Raw genomic sequence first — 19,048 nt, 5'->3', positions numbered from 1 at the left:
CTAGTTCTAAATTATACAGATTTCGATAATTTATTATATTAACCTGTCAACAGTTGAACAGTGATTACGGAAAACACCACAAATCATGTGTTCTTCTTTTTGCATAAAAATGGCTTAGCATCAGATAATGCACAGTTACTTTATTCCAGTAGTATCTCTACATATGCACAGAAATGGCCAAACCCGCACTCACTCACTGTTGCAAATATGAGGACTACAAGAGAAAACCATACACAAAATGTTGCAATGAACAAAGGACCACATTGCCCAATATACGGGGACATACATGTACATATCAACACATACATCTGCAGAAATTACTTGCGCATGTAGCATGTGTGTACCCTCTTCAAAACCAGTTGTTTTGTTTCAGATACTACGAACATCAGTATACTGGTCACTATGTCCTGTACAAGAATGAAGAGCATAACATTGAGGTATAAATTGGGGATCATATAAACGTCGCTTTAATAACCGTTTTGATATAAGTAGTTTTACGGGCGTACATTGTAATCAGATCTAAACGGGAGCACATTAATATCAGATCTAAAAGGGCGTACATTGTTATCAGATCTAAAAGGACGGATATGGTTATCAGATCTAAAGGGCGAACAGTGTTATCAGCTCTAACAGGTCGGACATTGTTATCAGCTCTAAGAGGGCAGACATTGTTTTCAGATCTAAAAGGGCGGACATTGTTTTAAGATCAAAGAGGCGCACATAGTTATCAGATCTAAGAGGGCGGACATTGTTATCACACCTAAAAGGGCGTACATTGTTATCAGATCTAAAAGGGCGGACATTGTTATCAGACCTAAGAGGGCTGATATTGTTATCAGATCTAAAAGGGCGGACATTGTTTTAAGATCAAAGAGGCGGACATTGTTATCAGACCTAAAAGGGCGTACATTGTTATCAGATCTAAAAGGGCGGACATTGTTATCAGACCTAAGAGGGCTGGTATTGTTATCAGATCTAAGAAGGCGGACATTGTTATCAGATCTAAGAGGGCGAACATTGTTATCAGATCTAAAAAGGAGCACATTGTTATCAGACCTAAGAGGGCGAACATTGATTTCAGATCTAAAAAGGCGCACATTGTTATCAGATCTAAGAGGGCGGACATTGTTATCAGATCTAAGAGGGCGTACATTGTTATCAGATCGAAAAAGGAGCACATTGTTATCAGATCAAAGAGGGCAAACATTGATTTCAGATCTAAAAAGGCGCACATTGTTATCAGATCTAATAGGGCGGACACTGTTATCAGATCTAAAAAGGCGCACATTGTTATCAGATCTAAGAGGGCGGACGTTGTTATCAGATCTAAGAGGGCGTACATTGTTATCAGATCTAAGAGGGCGTACATTGTTATCAGATCTAAAAGGGCGTACATTGTTATCAGATCAAAAAGGGCTGATACTGTTATCAGATCTAAGAAGGCGGACATTGATATCAGATCTAAAAGGGCGGACATTGTTATCAGATCTAAGAGGGCGGACATTGTTATCAGATCTTAAAAGGCGCACATTGTTATCAGATCTAAAAGGGTGTACATTGTTATCAGATCTAAGAGGGCTAACATTGATTTCAGATCTAAAAAGGCGCACATTGTTATCAGATCTAAGAGGGTGGACATTGTTATCAGGTCTAAGAGGGCGTACATTGTTATCAGATCGAAAAAGGAGCACATTGTTATCAGATCTAAGAGGGCGAACATTGATTTCAGATCTAAAAAGGCGCACATTGTTATCAGATCTAAGAGGGCGGACATTGTTATCAGACCTAAAAAGGCGCACATTGTTATCAGATCTAAGAGGACGTACATTGTTATCAGATCTAAGAGGGCGGACATTGTTATCAGATCTAAAAGGGCGTACATTGTTATCAGAACTAAGAGGGCTGATATTGTTATCAGATCTAAGAAGGCGGACATTGATATCAGATCTAAAAGGGCGTACATTGTTATCAGATCTAAGAGGGCGGACATTGTTATCAGATCTTAAAAGGCGCACATTGTTATCAGATCTAAAAGGGTGTACATTGTTATCAGATCTAAGAGGGCGGACATAGTTATCAGATCCAAAAGGGCGGACACTGTAATTAGATCTAAAAGGACGCACATTTTTATCAGATCTAAAAGGGCGGACATTGTAGTTGGATGTAAAAAGATGCCCATTGTTATCTGATCTAAAAGGGCGTACATTGTTATCAGATCTAAGAGGGCGGACATTGTTATCAGATCTAAGAGGGCGTACATTGTTATCAGATCGAAAAAGGAGCACATTGTTATCAGATCTAAGAGGGCGAACATTGATTTCAGATCTAAAAAGGCGCACATTGTTATCAGATCTAATAGGGCGGACATTGTTATCAGATCTAAAAAGGCGCACATTGTTATCAGATCTAAGAGGGCGGACGTTGTTATCAGATCTAAGAGGGCGTACATTGTTATCAGATCTAAGAGGGCGTACATTGTTATCAGATCTAAAAGGGCGTACATTGTTATCAGATCAAAAAGGGCTGATACTGTTATCAGATCTAAGAAGGCGGACATTGACATCAGATCTAAAAGGGCGTACATTGTTATCAGATCTAAGAGGGCGGACATTGTTATCAAATCTTAAAAGGCGCACATTGTTATCAGATCTAAAAGGGTGTACATTGTTATCAGATCTAAGAGGGCTAACATTGATTTCAGATCTAAAAAGGCGCACATTGTTATCAGATCTAAGAGGGTGGACATTGTTATCAGGTCTAAGAGGGCGTACATTGTTATCAGATCGAAAAAGGAGCACATTGTTATCAGATCTAAGAGGGCGAACATTGATTTCAGATCTAAAAAGGCGCACATTGTTATCAGATCTAAGAGGGCGGACATTGTTATCAGACCTAAAAAGGCGCACATTGTTATCAGATCTAAGAGGACGTACATTGTTATCAGATCTAAGAGGGCGGACATTGTTATCAGATCTAAAAGGTGTACATTGTTATCAGAACTAAGAGGGCTGATATTGTTATCAGATCTAAGAAGGCGGACATTGATATCAGATCTAAAAGGGCGTACATTGTTATCAGATCTAAGAGGGCGGACATTGTTATCAGATCTTAAAAGGCGCACATTGTTATCAGATCTAAAAGGGTGTACATTGTTATCAGATCTAAGAGGGCGGACATAGTTATCAGATCCAAAAGGGCGGACACTGTAATTAGATCTAAAAGGATGCACATTTTTATCAGATCTAAAAGGGCGGACATTGTAGTTGGATGTAAAAAGATGCCCATTGTTATCTGATCTAATAGGGCGTACATTGTTATCAGATCTAAGAGGGCGGACATTGTTATCAGATCGAAAAGGGTGGACATTGTTATCAGATCTAAAAGGGCGGACATTGTTATCAGATCTAATAGGGCGGACATTGTTATCAGATCTAAGAGGGCGGACATTGTTATCAGATCAAAAAGGGCGGATACTGTAATCAGATCTAAAAGGGCGTTCATTGTTATCAGATCTAAGAGGGCGGACATTGTTATCAGATCAAAAAGGGCGGATACTGTTATCAGATCTAAAAGGGCGTTCATTGTTATCAGATCTAAGAGGGCGGACATTGTAGTTCGATGTAAAAAGACGCCCATTGTTATCTGATCTAATAGGACGTACATTGTTATCAGATCTAATAGGGCGGACATTGTTATCAGATCAAAAAGGGCGGATACTGTAATCAGATCTAAAAGGGCGTTCATTGTTATCACATCTAAAAGGGCGGACATTGTTATCAGATCTAAAAGGGCGGACATTGTTTTCAGATCTAAAAGGGCGTACATTGTTATCAGATCTAACAGGGTGGACATTATTATCAGATCTAAAAGGGCGTACATTCTTATCAGATCGAAAAGGGCGGACATTCTTATCAGATCGAAAAGGGCGGACATTGTTATCAGATCGAAAAGGGCGGACATTGTTATCAGATCTAATAGGGCGGACATTGTTATCAGATCTAAGAGGGCAGACATTGTTATCAGATCAAAAAGGGCGGATACTGTAATCAGATCTAAAAGGGCGTTCATTGTTATCAGATCTAAGAGGGCGGACATTGTTATCAGATCGAAAAGGGCGGATACTGTTATCAGATCTAAGAGGGCGTTCATTGTTATCAGATCTAAGAGGGTGGACATTGTAGTTCGATGTAAAAAGACGCCCATTGTTATCTGATCTAATAGGACGTACATTGTTATCAGATCTAATAGGGCGGACATTGTTATCAGATCTAAGAGGGCGGACATTGTTATCAGATCAAAAAGGGCGGATACTGTAATCAGATCTAAAAGGGCGTTCATTGTTATCAGATCTAAGAGGGCGGACATTGTTATCAGATCTAAAAGGGCGGACATTGTTTTCAGATCAAAAAGGGCGGACATTGTTATCAGATCTAAGAAGGTGGACATTATTATCAGATCTAAAAGTGGACGTAGTGCAAGAAATGCGGTTCATATGGATGTTTGTGGACAACAGAGAAGAGGAGATTTCAGTCGAGATTCAAAACTGAAGTGACTCCGGATGTCGTAGTTTGAATTTTGTCATTCTTCATACTGTGTGACATTCTAGTCACATCAGCAGTATTTCAGCAATAGTGACCAAATCAAAACAATTGACACATATGTCGAGAATCTGATAACCCACTCACTGACGAAATACACCAAAAACAACCAGAAAATCACAGATAAGATGTAAAGCCAGCATGTAAATCTAAAACTATAGACAACACAATATAGAACAAGCTCAGATCGTCAACAACTGAATGTAGATACATACTTATCTAGAATTTACAATCACTTCCATTTCTTTTAAACAGACAATTATTAATTGTTTTTTTATACTGAAATACTGATCGGATGGAAAAAGCAACGCAGTCATGCAGAACATGGTTGACCGTGATTATTTTATCACAAGAGATGCATATTGGAGGATCCTCACCTTTCAACAGGTACACACGGGTATATCTAGAATGACCAATATGAAATAGTCGAGTAATAGCTTCTCCAAATCTGGACTGACAACCCGAGCACGTATAACCAATAGGTATGATTTCATGTTGAATGTATATACATGTATACCCAATTGAGTGTCCCGCTTCTTTTGCATTAGATCGCGGATGTAAGTTGTAATATCGGTATAGGACTGACTGACTGAGTTTAGTTTTACGCCGCTTTTAGCAATATTCCAGCAATATCACGGTGGGGGACACCAGAAAAGGGCTTCACACATTGTCCCCGTGTGGGGAATCGAACCCGGGTCTTCGGCGTGACGAGCTAACGCTTTAACCACTAGGCTACCCCACCGCCTATCAGTACAGGAAAGTAGAACTGCTGTCAAAGATTTCTTGCGTGCAGTTTTACATGTGTATGTAGCATCAGGAGGGCTGACGAGGAGGGGCATGGGTGTTCGTAAAATAGTCAAATCACACTTCATGTTCTCCAATCTTACATGGAGCGGTGAAGTAGCTTCATGGTTAAAGCGTCTGCTCGTCAAGACCTGGGTTCGATTCCCCACATATGTGTGAAGCCTATTTCTCGGGTCTCCCGCCGTGATATTACTGGAATATTGCTAAAATCGGCATAAAACCATGTTCACTCACTCACTTATTCCCTGTTTGTTATTTACCCTATTCGGTGTATGTGTTTGATGGTTTGATCATGGTACTCCATGTACATGGAAGTTGCTGTGATTTTCTGCAGGTTCAGATGACAACAGCTCCATGTGGGGACAGAGCAACTCCAACGTGTCCATGTGCGATCGCTATACGTTCAGGACGGACTGTGTTCCGATTCGACCGGTGTGCTGGCTACCGCGTACCTTGGGAAATCGGGTTTGCAACATGTGGAGGCCGCCCTGAGGAGATGGCCGTCCACAAGAAACACAGTCAGTATCAGGTAAACATCGCTTCGTTTTATGATTCTAACAAGCAGCCTTGTGACAGGTAAATCAGACAGTTTCTCTTAATTTTGAATATTAATATTATGGTCAGTAACTACTGTCAGTAATTTAGTCTCTCTATACATGAAAATTATGTTATTGATTATGGAAATTTAATGGGTTATTTATGGACAGAGGAATGTCCATTGTGAACGGTAGCGTCACAGTCTATTAGCACTATGCCATGTGAGGAATCGCTAACGCTTTCACCGCTATGCTACCCCACCGCAAGGCATATTAGCGTTATGTCACAGAAATGGGCCAGGTGAAGCAACTCGCACGGACGCGTAACCAGGGAGAAAACCATTTCCACGGCGTTATAAGTTGCCCATCGGTTTACCCACTGAATTGACTGAACACAACTGTTTAGATGAAATATAGCTGACAAAGTAGTAAAACAAAACAAACATACATACAAAGAATATTGGAACAGCAAACCGATGATTTGAGGCACCTAAATCAGTGAGTCAAGTCATACCTTAGCCAAATTTCGTAGGGGATCCCCAGATGCTTGCTATTTTGGTGAAATATAACGACAAAATGCTATTTACCTGAGTAATTATGTTACATATGTTACACGGCATTTTATTTAATTTAGGGTGTATTTGCCTACGGGAACAACAATCAAGGTTGACGTAAGATACGTTAATCTGAATGTGTTCATCTATCCATCCGAGGCTGACATAGGCCTCTCATCGGGTCTTTGTGGAACACTGACGGGACACTGCTGCGATGACATTTCAGGTTCATGGAGGTATGTATAACCTGTATTACAACTGTCATTCCTCTCAGCCCATAGAGACAATACTACTATGACCGATTAAGGTTTGATTGGTTGGCTGGTTTGTTGTTTAACACCACACTCAGCTATGTTCCACCTAAACGGTGGCGGTCTGAAAATAATCGAGGCTGGACCAGACATCCCAGTAATCAACATCATAAGCATCGAACTACGCAATTGGGATACGATGACATTGGTGTCAACCAAGTCAACGAGCCTGACCACCCGATTAGTGGCCTTTTACGACAAGCATGGGTTGTTGAAGACCAAATCTAACCCGGATCTTCACGGGTAAGAGCAGTCAGCAAATTATTATTCCAGTGACTGTAGTAAATATTGGATTTTGAAGCAGGCAACGTGGTAATGTGGTGTGGCCCTGTGCATAGAGCCCAAATCAGAAATCAGTTGAAGTTAAGCAACGTTGCTCACGGAGTTCTTGCATAGGTGACTGTGTTTTGCAGCTTGACTTTTTCCGGTTGAATGCCGTTTGCAGCTTATATTGGAAAAGTCACTTACAAGTCGTGTTTACGCAGAATGTTCAATTGTTATAGCACTGCTACTATAAGAACGCTTCCTGTAGGTACAATATTTGTAGGAGCGTTGAGGTAGCCTGATGGTTACAGCGCTCGTAACGCAGAGGACCCGGGTTCGATTCCCCACATGGGTACAATGTCAGAAGCCTATTTCTGGTGTCTCCCGCCGTGATACTGCTGGAATATTGCTAAAAGCGGCGTAAAACTAAACTCACTCACTCACATAGTTAAGCTTCACGGGTCACTTAGTAAAATACAAATGCTAGTACGTTTTGGGTAGAGTCCCATCTAAGAGTGAGGCAACAATCACCAGCTCATGAAGTTAGCCATCTAACCCACTCAGCCACCTTCCACACAAATGCTGGAATATTGCCTAATGCGGCACAAAACAATGCTCACCTATCAGGAGTTTGGCTAGTTATTAAATTGATATTTAGGTCTTCTGAAGCTGCAAGCACTAACTTTGTCAGTCTATCAGGTATGCATGCATATGTCATGGCACCACTTGATTCACTGCGTGGTCGCCGTTAGCAGCCCATGGCGATGATTTCGAAGGCTTCTGAGGACGAACGGATTAAAGGGTTGTTTGATTGTCAAGTAGCGTTAAGGCATTCGTGTATTAGTTTTGAATCGAGTAAAGATGGATTGCCGTTTATGTCTGTGTTTTATGCGAGGCACAAATGTGCGTCAAGTACGCACAAATATAGATAATGGACGCAGATTACTCAAAACACTGGTCTGGTCCAGATTCGATTATTAGCTGGAATATTGCTGAGTGCGGCGTAAACTTAAACTCACTCAATCAAAATACCTCGCCCGGAGAGCCGCACAAAAAATACCGAGAGCGTACATACAGCGCATCAAGGAGTACTTAGATGTGACTGTTATGTCACCCATCAGTCATGACCACTGTCCTAATCGTCACTGGGGGCGGTGGGGTAGCCTCTAGCAGTTAAGGCGTTCGCTCCACACGCCGATGAAACCGGGTTCGATTCCCCACATGACTACAATGTGTGAAGCCCATTTCTGGTGTCCCCCGCCGTGATATTTCTGAAATATTGCTAAACTTAACTCACTCACTCACTATTCATCACTGATTCAGTCTAGGCTCTGAAGTAATTATTTGAACCTACACTACATTACACCATCTCAATACTTGAAATGCTCAGGGGCGTTCGCTCGTCACGCCGAAATCCCGGGTTCTATTCCCCACACTGGCACTCACTCACTGAAATCCTCATATTACCAGCAAGGATAGGTATTAATGTATTAATAGGGGGTCCCCTGGGTGTGGCAAGTGTTATGAAACATCTACACATAACGGATATGTGATCATATTTTCGGTATCGCATTTGTGTGATAAATCCTCCAGACATTGAACATTTATTTATTTGTTTCAGTCTCGATAAGCACAATTCCCTCTTTGACGACGATGTTGTAAAGGATCTGGAAAGCTTTACGGTATTGGCCTCCTATTGTACGTGTGAGACTAAGCCTAATGAATCTTCAACCAGCCCCCACGATAAAGTTCTGTGTCCTGCCACCAAAGCTAAGCAGTGCATATATCCAGCAAACTACATACCAGTGAATGATAAGAATTCTTGTGCAATCAGGACAAGACGAAGACGATCGATTGGACCGAATCTTGAATCACGAAATCGAAGGGTATTGTTATATACTTTTAATCCTTTTTGTTATATCAGAAGTGTATGGATGGTATTGACTTTCTTAGGGAACGGCTAGTAATCAAATATTCACCAGAAAACTTAGAAGGCTGAGTGAAGGTTAGTCATGCACTGTTAAAAAGGCCAAAGTCAGTAACCCATTTTTTGTTTGCATTGGAGTTATTCAAGGTTGGGTTTGGTGTCTTTTATTCGTAATCGTTTTTTATTAGAACTGCAAGTCCACGTGGGTGAAATCCTATCATCTGACTGAAGAGCATTTCGATATATAATGACATGTTGCTATAATACAATATTACTTAGAACATGGGGCACTGTAATTTGGTGAAACATAAGCAATGCATATTGCTGAAAACCCAAGGGTCATAGTTTACCCATAAAACATATACCATTTTTGTACGATGGCATCTATTCAGAAGCGACAATAGGTAGGAAAACCTCTCCCAATGCTCTTCCCACATATTTTCAAACCGTGTAGAACTGTGAAAAGTAAGAATAGAAACGGGTCTTTCACCTCTTGAAAATACAGTTGTTGAACATCACCGAGTATTTGCAGAAAAGGACTAACACTAAACTGTCATTGTAGTACAGTACAACACCACATTAGGAACTTGTTTCTTATCAGACACATAGGCTGTTTTCATCAGGGCAAAGATAAGTTTGGCAGGGAGAACTACTAAGGCGACACCCGTCCTGCATGGTCAGTGGCGTTAGCAGCAAACGAAATAGTCCCGAGAATCCACAAGGACCGCTCACTGAGTGACTGAGCAAAATGTTGACAGTACATTACATATTTCCAAAGAGAGAATATATATTCCGACATCACACAAACTTGAAAAGGAAAAAAGTATTATCTCGCTGGATTCCGAAGTTTGTCGTCTTATGAAAATAATAATGTCGAAAGTCATAGCAGGAATTGTGGATCAGTGTGAAAGCGAATTCATAATATCACGTTAATATTATAAGGTCAAGTTAAGTGATTTTTGTGGCGCTCTTGCACTTCGAATATAAGAGCCGAAACATTGAGACTACAACGAGTCTATAACGTTGTACACTCCAAATGGATACCCTATTTTGGTCATAGCTGAATTTCTGCATTGGTTATGAGTATAAAATAGTTACTAGGTAAATGTGAAAATTTTCTTTTGCACACAAAGGAAGCTGTTGATACATTGTGTCTATGAACAGTTTTAAATAACCGTTTTCCCATTTTAGCGTGAAGACCTTACCAATTGATTAATTATGTACAAAATTCAATGTGACATGACCCAGTGGTTGGTTGGTGGGTTGTTTCACGCCGCACTCGGCAATATTCCGGCTTTATGATGGCGGCTTGTAAATAATAAAGTCTGAACCAGACAATCCAGTTATCAACCGCATGAACATCGACCTACACAACTGGGATACGGTGACATGTATCGACCAAGTCAGCGAGCCTGACCTCCCGATCCCGTTTGTCGCCTTTTACGACAAGCAAGGGTTACTGATGACGAATTCTCACCCGGATCTTCACAGATCTAAATGACCCAGTTAGTTACAAGTTTTCATTTAATGAAAGTAACATTTTCATAGGTGTTAATTACTTAAAATTGTGTGGTTATATTGTCAGTCAACGGATGGGCAATATTGATATGTGTTAATTACTTAAAAAATCGCGATTATGTTGTCAGTAAACGGAGTTAGTCAACCGATGGACAATATTGATATGTGATAATTACTTAACATTGTGTGAGTATATTGTCAGTCCACGGAGTGGATGAACGGATGGACAGCAGAGTTAAAGAACTCTTTAACAAATCAGCGTCTGTCAACCTGTGTCAAAACATTGATGAAGAAAGCATAGAGCGGAGTAAAGAGGACTGCATTCTGGATATACAGGTTAGAGAAGTATACACTCAGTCTGTCATTTGTGGTTCAGTCATTAAATCCCTCATCTTTCAAAGAAATGATTAATATGGATTTCCGAGAGACATTGTAATTAGGTGCGTTGTGTTTATTCAAAAAGGCATCATTCGTGGTTAATACATTACAACCAGAAATTATTGAGAATTTAAGATTGTAAATTTTTAAAGTTTTTTCACTCATTACTCACGTATTAAGTGTGAATATTAGCAGAACATAACTCCAGATTCAAAGACAGGTGAACAGTGATCAAAGCAGTTAGAAAGTCATGGTCCATGCTGTGCCAATATCGGACCACCTCTTCTTTCATTTCATCAATATTTGTGAGATGTTTCTTATGAGACTTTCCTTCATAAGTCCCCAAACATTTTCTATTGGATTTAGGTCAGGGCAAAAGCTTGGCCAATCTAATAATGTCATATTGGGTCCGAAACCAGGCCTGTGAATGCTTTGAACGATGTCTTGGGTCGTTGTCCTGCTGGAAAATCCAAACATTTCCATAGAACACGTGAGCAGATGGAAGTAAATGTCCCTCGAGAATATCTGTGTACCGCTCACTGTTTATATTCCCTTCAAATACACAGAAGGACGTTGCCCCTAACAAAGATATGCCACCCCACACGTTAAATTTCGGACTGTACTTTGGGCACTGATAAAAAGGTTTAGTTTGTTTGGTCCAGAATTTCAGTGTTTTAGGAAACAGCCACACAGAACTTTCATCTGAGAAAATCACATTGTCCCAGTTAAAATTTCTATGCTGTAATCACCAGTTCAACCTTCGCTCCTTTTGTTCAGATTTCATGATCGGTGATGGAATTCCTCGACTTTTCTGCCAACCCAGTGCATGCAGCTCAGTTCTAATTGTCTCCTCACAGACAGTCACAGTTCCTCTATCAATCATATCCAGCCTTAAGTTTTCTAAATTCCTTCGTTTGTTTTTAGAAACAAGAATACCAAGCCGCCTCCTGTCACCGACAGTCAATTTTGTGGGCCGACCTGCGCCTCCCTGGTGCTCAATGCCATATCCATTTGCAATATTTTTCAAAACACGATAAACAGTGAACAAAAGGAAAACTTGAAATCACTTTAGCTGATCTGATGTCCTTGTTATAATACTCTGAAATCAACTTCCTCTTCTCTAAATCATCCATACTGAAGATCACTGAAAATGTCGTCTGCTAGCAAGTAAACAAAGGGGGATAACTCTTCACAAAACTAATGAAAAAGGATTAACGGATTTGTCTCTCTTGAATGAAACCAAGCACTTGACAGCCGGTCAAGGTTGTTTATACTAGAAATCCAATTAAACATATTTCTAAAATTCTCAATAATTTCTGGTCATACTATAGAATCACTACATAATCCAAAGCAGTTTAGATTCCATTCAGGTTGAGAAAACATGAGGTTTTATTGCGAAAAAGCAATGATTTTGTAATACAAATCAGGAAAATGACAGAAAAAAGCATTTGTCCTCAAGTTGTGGATCAGTGATCTACTGGAGATCTGAAATTTAGTACGTACACACAGTCAGTTTTGTTTTCACATCTTTTAACACCCTTTGTCGCTTTTATTCGAAAAGTTACTTACAAGTCGTATTTTACCAAGAATGCCCTTTTGTTCAAAACCAAAGCATTGCTACTATAAGAACGCTTTCTGTAGGTATAATATTTGGGATAGCCTAGGGTTAAAGCGTTCGCTTGTCATCCAGAACACCTGGGTTGGATTCCCAACATGGGTACAATGTGTGAAGGCCATTTCTGGTGCCCCCGCCGTGATATTGCTGGGATATAGCTAAAAGCGGCGTTACACTAAACTCGCTCACTCACCCAATATTTGTACTACAGTTGATGGGCGACACCACCTTCTCGGACATGGCGGTGGCGACAGCGATGGAACAATGTGGGAGGAAGGTGATGATGAACGCCACAGCTGCTGCTAAAGCTCCTGCAGCCAATGGAACCACAGCGAGTCAGTGGGAGCAGTTTCAGAAGGTCTCCTGCGTCAACGAATGTAGTCACAGAGGAACATGTGTAGAAGGTAAGACTTATCTGGAGGAGTCATTTTGTGCTGTAGCATGAGAACCAATTTGCGTCCATATATTGGATATTGTTACTGAAAAAGGAAGACCATGTCTTAAAATTTGCAACAATTCTCGTCACGTTGCATATTGCTTAGAACTGATGGCATTTCTCCATGATGCGAATGTGCTGATGGGCGAAACTCCGACATGGCTATGATCACTGATTTGTCATCATTGTATCGATAATTTGGGGAAACGTTGAAGCAAATGTAACTTTAAAAAAACATACTAGGCGTCATTAATAAGGGTCAAATGATATATAGCACATGTAAAGAAAGGTTTCTCAGGAATAAAAGAACGAAGAGTGTCATGATAATGTTTAATGTGTTTACAAACGTTCAAACAGTATTAGCAAACATCAGTTGTATAGGCCAACACCTCAAAATGAAAGTAACAAACATGAAGCACTCGCGGGATTGGTCAGTCAATATCTTGTGTACCCTCCTCGCGCGTCCAAGACACAGGTGCACCTTGTTTTCATGTTTATCAAGTTCATAATAAAAGCTTGCGGAATCGCATTCCATTCTTCTACTAGAGCTCTGTGAAGTCCTGAGAGATTCACTGGTGTTGTATGACGTGAGTTCACCCAAGGCATGCTCAATGGGGTTGAGGTCTGGCGAGCTCTACACCCCGCTGCCTAAGGAGTTCCGTGAACTTAGAGGCCTAGCGTTGTTGTCGTCTTGCAGTAAGAGGGTCGACCATTAAAGTCATGCATAGCTTGCAGGAATGGTACTGCTATAGGAGCCAGATCAAAGTCATTCTGTGGTCTAGTCAATAGAACATTAACTAAGGTCGGGAGTTTGGTCATCGTCCGCGATGTATCAAAGGATTTACTTGATGTTACATATACACTCTTCAAAAAGAAAGAAACGGATGAGCCATTTCAGAAGAATTTGTTGCATTAGTTTAAGAGCAATTATTTCATGTACTTTCAACGGTAAAAAAGGTGAAAATTCACACGTCTGTAGACAACGAGTTTGCCAACACAACAGTGCAGCAGTTTATTGTTGTGTTACTGTTTACTTGAGTCCACAAGATAGCGTCAAAGTCAGTACTTTGTGTGGCCACCATCGGCAGCAATTACTGCTCGGCACCGTCTCGGCACAGACTTGATAAGTCGACGAAGTTACTCTTGTGGAATTCTTCCCCACTGTTCCTGCAATGTGATGGCCAGGTGCGGATGTGTCTGAGCGTGTTTTGATGTTGACGTACACATCGATCGCGTTTACCCCATAGGTGTTCTATTGGGTTTAAATATCCTGTTCGGGAAGGCCATAGCAAGATTTTGACGTTAGAACTGTCAAAGTTGCGGACCGAGAGGCGTGCTGTTTGTGAAGTAGCGTTGTCCTGCAGAAACAACTCCCTCTGTCGGTCCATAATCGGAAGCATGTGACGTGCAAGGTTGATGTACCGATTTGTTGTCAAATTTCCCAGAATCACCACTAAATCAGATCGTTGTGTGTTGGATAGTTCTCTCCACACCATGACATTTCCGCCATCGAATCTGTCGACCCATTGAATGCAATTAGGGACAAAACGTCTTCTATCTCGCCGGTGAAGAAAAAATCGTGATTCATCACTGAACCAAACTCGCCTCTAGTTCCTAGGGTTCCAGTTCCAGACTCTACGACACCACCGCGAGCGATTACGCGTATGGAAGGTTATCAAAACAGGGGCGACAACTGGCCTTCTTGGTCGAATTCCCACTTCACGCAATCGATTCCTGACAGTTTGGTTGGAAATTCTTCTCCACGGCTGTGGCAAGACGATGATGCAAGCGAGCAGCCCGAATGGAGCGGTCTTGGGCTTAGGTGGTGACTCTTGGACGGTCCATTCTCGGGCGATCTTTGGCGGAAATGGTCTGCAGGAAACGATCCAAAGGCGAGATATGGTGCTCTGAAGAACGTTGAAATGTCGGGCAACTGCAGACTGCGACTTTCCCAGATTCAACGCCGTCTATAGCGATGTTTTGACTGGCGGCCTCAGTCGTGGCATGACAATTTCCTCTTTTTCATGCAAAAACGAATGACGAAATTAAACACGTTTGTCTTTTTAGAGTAATCGATACCGCATGCTTTTTCGCTTACTTACACGTGCATTTTGCTTTGAATGTTTTCTTGGTGACGTTTTGGCGAATATTTCTGCAAAGGCTTCTAAAGCAAAGGGAAAAGTTGAAATTGCCGCGTTTTGGCGCTGAATGATTGTATATTTATATAGTTCTTCCCGCAGATACATAGGTCCAATTTTCTCAGAATCACCTATTCGTTTCTTTATTTGAAGGATGTATTTGGTAAACTAGGAAATCGAGATTAATACTTACAATTGTATTCGCTAACTCCAACTCCCATTTCATTCAGGCCGTAAGTCAGTTGAGTTCAATATCAATAAACCCTCTCTCGCACATACCAACATGGCTCCATTATAACGTAACTGTTGACTGTCAAGTGCGAATCATGCCTGTCATCATTGGTGTTCAGAGGAGAAAATCTTTACTTCTTTCTAAAGTCACCTCATTTTTAAGGTATTGTTCATGTTTTTGTCATATTACTGGAACGGTATGCAGAATATTTGTACATAGCATTTGTAGCTTGTCTTCTCGTCTATTAATTGACTTTGAGAATGTTTCTCAACCAGGTGAATGTCAGTGTGAGGCTGGATATGGAGCGTCGGATTGCTCTGTAGATATCACCGAACCACCGAGAACATTTGGGCTGAAAGAGGACGGCGTCTGTGATGTCACCTCCCGCACCTGCAACGTCAGCCACATGCTAACAGAGCATATCGTGCAGAACGGTTTCAGCAATTGTCGCACTAGATCCTTTGAGGTATGTTGTGTGTCATTATGTATGTATGTGTGCGTGCGTTGTTTGTTTGTTTGTTTTAAAACATATTTTATTCATGAGAAAAGGATTGGGTACAAGTTATACAACTTAGAACACCCTCTCCGTAGTATTTACATAGTATTATTTACATTCATTCTACAAGATGGACACAGAAGAACAAAGCAGAAATATGTGAAAAGAGGAACAATTGCAACATTTAAGAAAATCGTTTTGAATGAATAAATATATGTTTGAACAATTTTTAAATATGTTTGATTTATGTGAACAGTCAGATCTGCATTGCCATGTAATAGTAACTCATAGGTTATATCCACATTTGTAATACTGCGTAAATTAGTCATCATGATAGTTCTCTCTGTACTGTATATAATTGACAGTCAAATAAGTAATGATAAGAATTTTCACAAACATTTCCACAAGAACAACTTGGGTTATCTCTTAAACCAGCACGGAATAGATCATAATTCAACTGACTACAGGTGTAACGTAGTTTTGTAAGGATGATGTTAGTGATTCTCGGTCCAGAATCAAAGTATTGAGGAGCAGTTTTATGTTTTATAACAATATTCGATATAAAAGAATTCAATGACTCGCTTTTTCTCACTTCAACTGGAAGTTCATTCCACATTCTAATTGTGGATGAAAATAAGAATCATGGGAAAATTTTAATCGCGAGAAAGGAAGTGAGATATCATCAGAGTTGCGAAGATTATAGCTACATTTAGATGCTACGTCCCCAGGAACAAGATCAATAAGGTACGATGGTGCCATATTATTCTGTATTTTGTAAAAGGCGAAGTTTACGCTTTCTCCCTACGTTCTGCTAAAAGATTCCCAACCAGTTTCATAATACAGATGTTCATGATGAGTATATTTAGGTAAACCTGTAACAATTCTTGCTGCTTCTAATTGCAGTTGTTCTAATTTATTTGCTTGATATTTAGCACATCCATCCCATACTTACACGCATATTCAAAATGGGGTCTTATGAACATTACGTAAATTCTATTCAATACAGAGCGTGGTAATAAAATTTGAGTTTACGTAGAGAAGATATCATTTTGAAGTTATTTTTACAATATTATCAATATGGTCAGACCATTTACAATCTTTTGAAAATGTTAATCCCAAATGTTTATGATTATTAACTGTTTTGACACAAACCCCGTTAAAGTACAGATTTAGTGCATCAACATTCTTTTGCAAGGAGAAAAAGATTGCCTCAGTTTTATCAGGATTGTATGTTATAAGCCACCGCTTTGCCCAAGCCCGCAGCCTTTCCAAGTTTGAATTCAAATCTCTTTCAATGAATAGACGATCATGAGAAGATGACCCAAGAGACGAATCATCAGCAAATAATCGTGTCAAGCAGATTAAATCATCAGCAATATCATTGACATAAACAAGAAATAAGAAAGGACCGCGTGCGTTCGTGCGTGTGTGTGTGTGTGTGTGTGTATATATATATATATATATGTATATATACACTATTACTGTTTACTGTTGGTTCGTTTTCATTTAATAATAATAATTCCATTTATATAGCGCCTAGTATCCATCTGACTAGTTGCACACTGGACATTTACACATTTCAAGACGTGAATCTATACGGAATATATATACGTTATACATTGGCTGTTGACAGATCGACTACAACAATAGTGTAACTTATGGTGAAGCGTTACCCCAGGCACTGGAAGTGGAAAGCATTGCTGAAGCGTCTGCTCCCCTGCCTGCAGCACCTCTTGTAATGAGCGCTTCCAACACACGTTGCCCGTGGTTACCTAGTGTCAGTCTCCAATGATGGAAAAGCATACAGTGATGAAAGTGCCGTCGTCATCTTCAACTCATCATGTCAGGGTGTGTGACGTTGCTAACAACGTTGTCACATGCAGATTTGTGGTAAATAACATACCTTTCCATATACATAAACCAGTACTATGAATATCTAGGTCAGTTGGTTACATAAGTGGAAATGAATTAGCTATCCGACGAATACTGTGCGATATCACATCATAGTTATTTTGCTTAAAATCACATATTTCATTCACAAGGAAAATCAGTGACCGCCGCCATATAGCCGGAATATTGGTGAATGCCGCGTTAAACAACAACCAAACCAATGCTACAAGAAACACATCACCATAAATGGAAAGCACAACTGGTGCCCACTTCTTGTAAAGTATGTCATCCCCCTTTATTATCTCCGCAACGCATTTGCGGTGTGTGTGTTGTTTAGTCCGTGTGTCCGTCCGTGCAAATTCGTCTGTTCCGGAGCAGAACATAAAAACCGTTTAATATTCCTTCACCGAACATGGCACATTGATAAATCTGATGGTGAACTGGTGCCCTTTGGTAGTTTTGGATTTCTGAATAAAATAATGTTTGCGTTTCCATGGCAACAAGTTTGACTTCAACTGAAATTGGTGGTAGTGCTCTTGCAGGAGCAGAACATTAAAACGAATACCACTCTATTTCCAGTATCAACATTACTGAGGTACATCAAACCGTGGAAGCACTCAGGCAGTATGTTGTTGATGCAAGCATGCTAGTATGTGAATAGTTTCTATATACTATCCAACAAAGGAAACGCACAGGCAGTTTGTAATTTTAAAAATCTATTAATTACCTATTCTGTTCAAACAATCGTCAAAATATGTAACAAAAGTGTTGATAGCATGATTTTACATAATTGCACTAGTAAGAGAATCGGCTTTACCTGACGCAACGCGACAGAAATCACCTTGAAATTGTGCAGCAAAGAGCATGCACTATCTGGCTATAAAAATCCAGATTACTTCCGGAAGTCGGCATTCGTTTTGAAGGAGTTTCAAGGTCAAATCACTATGCCACGTCTTGACGCTGCGACACCGAACATCCCCATTGAAAGAATGCACGCTGCACGCTGGAGATTAACAGTCTTCTGTTACCAGGCGTCTGAATGTTAGTCTGAGCACGATATCACGGCTTGCACGTTACAACTAAACAAATGACCGTCCCCGTACAGGCAGACCTCGAGTCACCACTGCAGCCCAGTCGTGGTCGTAATGCCACGGGTGAGAGCACAGCAGCCAGGTGCCTGGACTTCGTAGGATACCCGGTCAAACTGTACGGGACAGGTTGAGAGAGATTGGAATGAGAGCCAGGAGACCCGACGTCGGGACCGTGCTACGTCGTCACCATCGCGCTCAACGCCTCCGTTATCTAAAATTATCCACTTGGTTGTATAGACATAACCTTCTTCTAAACTGCT

General features: G+C 40.6%; 2 protein-coding genes across 2 annotated transcripts in view; both read left to right on the top strand.

Annotated features, from left to right (window-relative positions):
- The window catches only part of LOC124263270 (von Willebrand factor D and EGF domain-containing protein-like), a 34,506-nt gene extending 16,956 nt beyond the window's left edge, over positions 1-17,550 (top strand). The window contains exons 5-12 of the mRNA XM_046697862.1: positions 374-437; positions 5,737-5,931; positions 6,574-6,728; positions 8,689-8,953; positions 10,715-10,848; positions 12,717-12,909; positions 15,587-15,777; positions 17,441-17,550. Of these exons, the coding sequence (XP_046553818.1) occupies positions 374-437; positions 5,737-5,931; positions 6,574-6,728; positions 8,689-8,953; positions 10,715-10,813 (778 nt within the window). The 3' untranslated portion in view covers positions 10,814-10,848; positions 12,717-12,909; positions 15,587-15,777; positions 17,441-17,550. The remainder of the gene's footprint in view (positions 1-373; positions 438-5,736; positions 5,932-6,573; positions 6,729-8,688; positions 8,954-10,714; positions 10,849-12,716; positions 12,910-15,586; positions 15,778-17,440) is intronic.
- LOC124263269 (tenascin-like) lies at positions 12,744-15,777 on the top strand (the record flags this gene model as incomplete). Its single annotated transcript, XM_046697861.1, has 2 exons — positions 12,744-12,909; positions 15,587-15,777. Coding segments are annotated over exons 1-2 (357 nt in total), but the record flags the coding sequence as incomplete, so codon positions are not given.
- Positions 17,551-19,048: the final 1,498 nt, after the last annotated feature.

Source organism: Haliotis rubra, unplaced genomic scaffold (assembly GCF_003918875.1).
Source record: "Haliotis rubra isolate DU_JTF1 unplaced genomic scaffold, ASM391887v1 Scf876, whole genome shotgun sequence".
Taxonomy (NCBI): domain Eukaryota; kingdom Metazoa; phylum Mollusca; class Gastropoda; order Lepetellida; family Haliotidae; genus Haliotis; species Haliotis rubra.
This window is presented reverse-complemented; position numbering and strand designations above follow the sequence as displayed.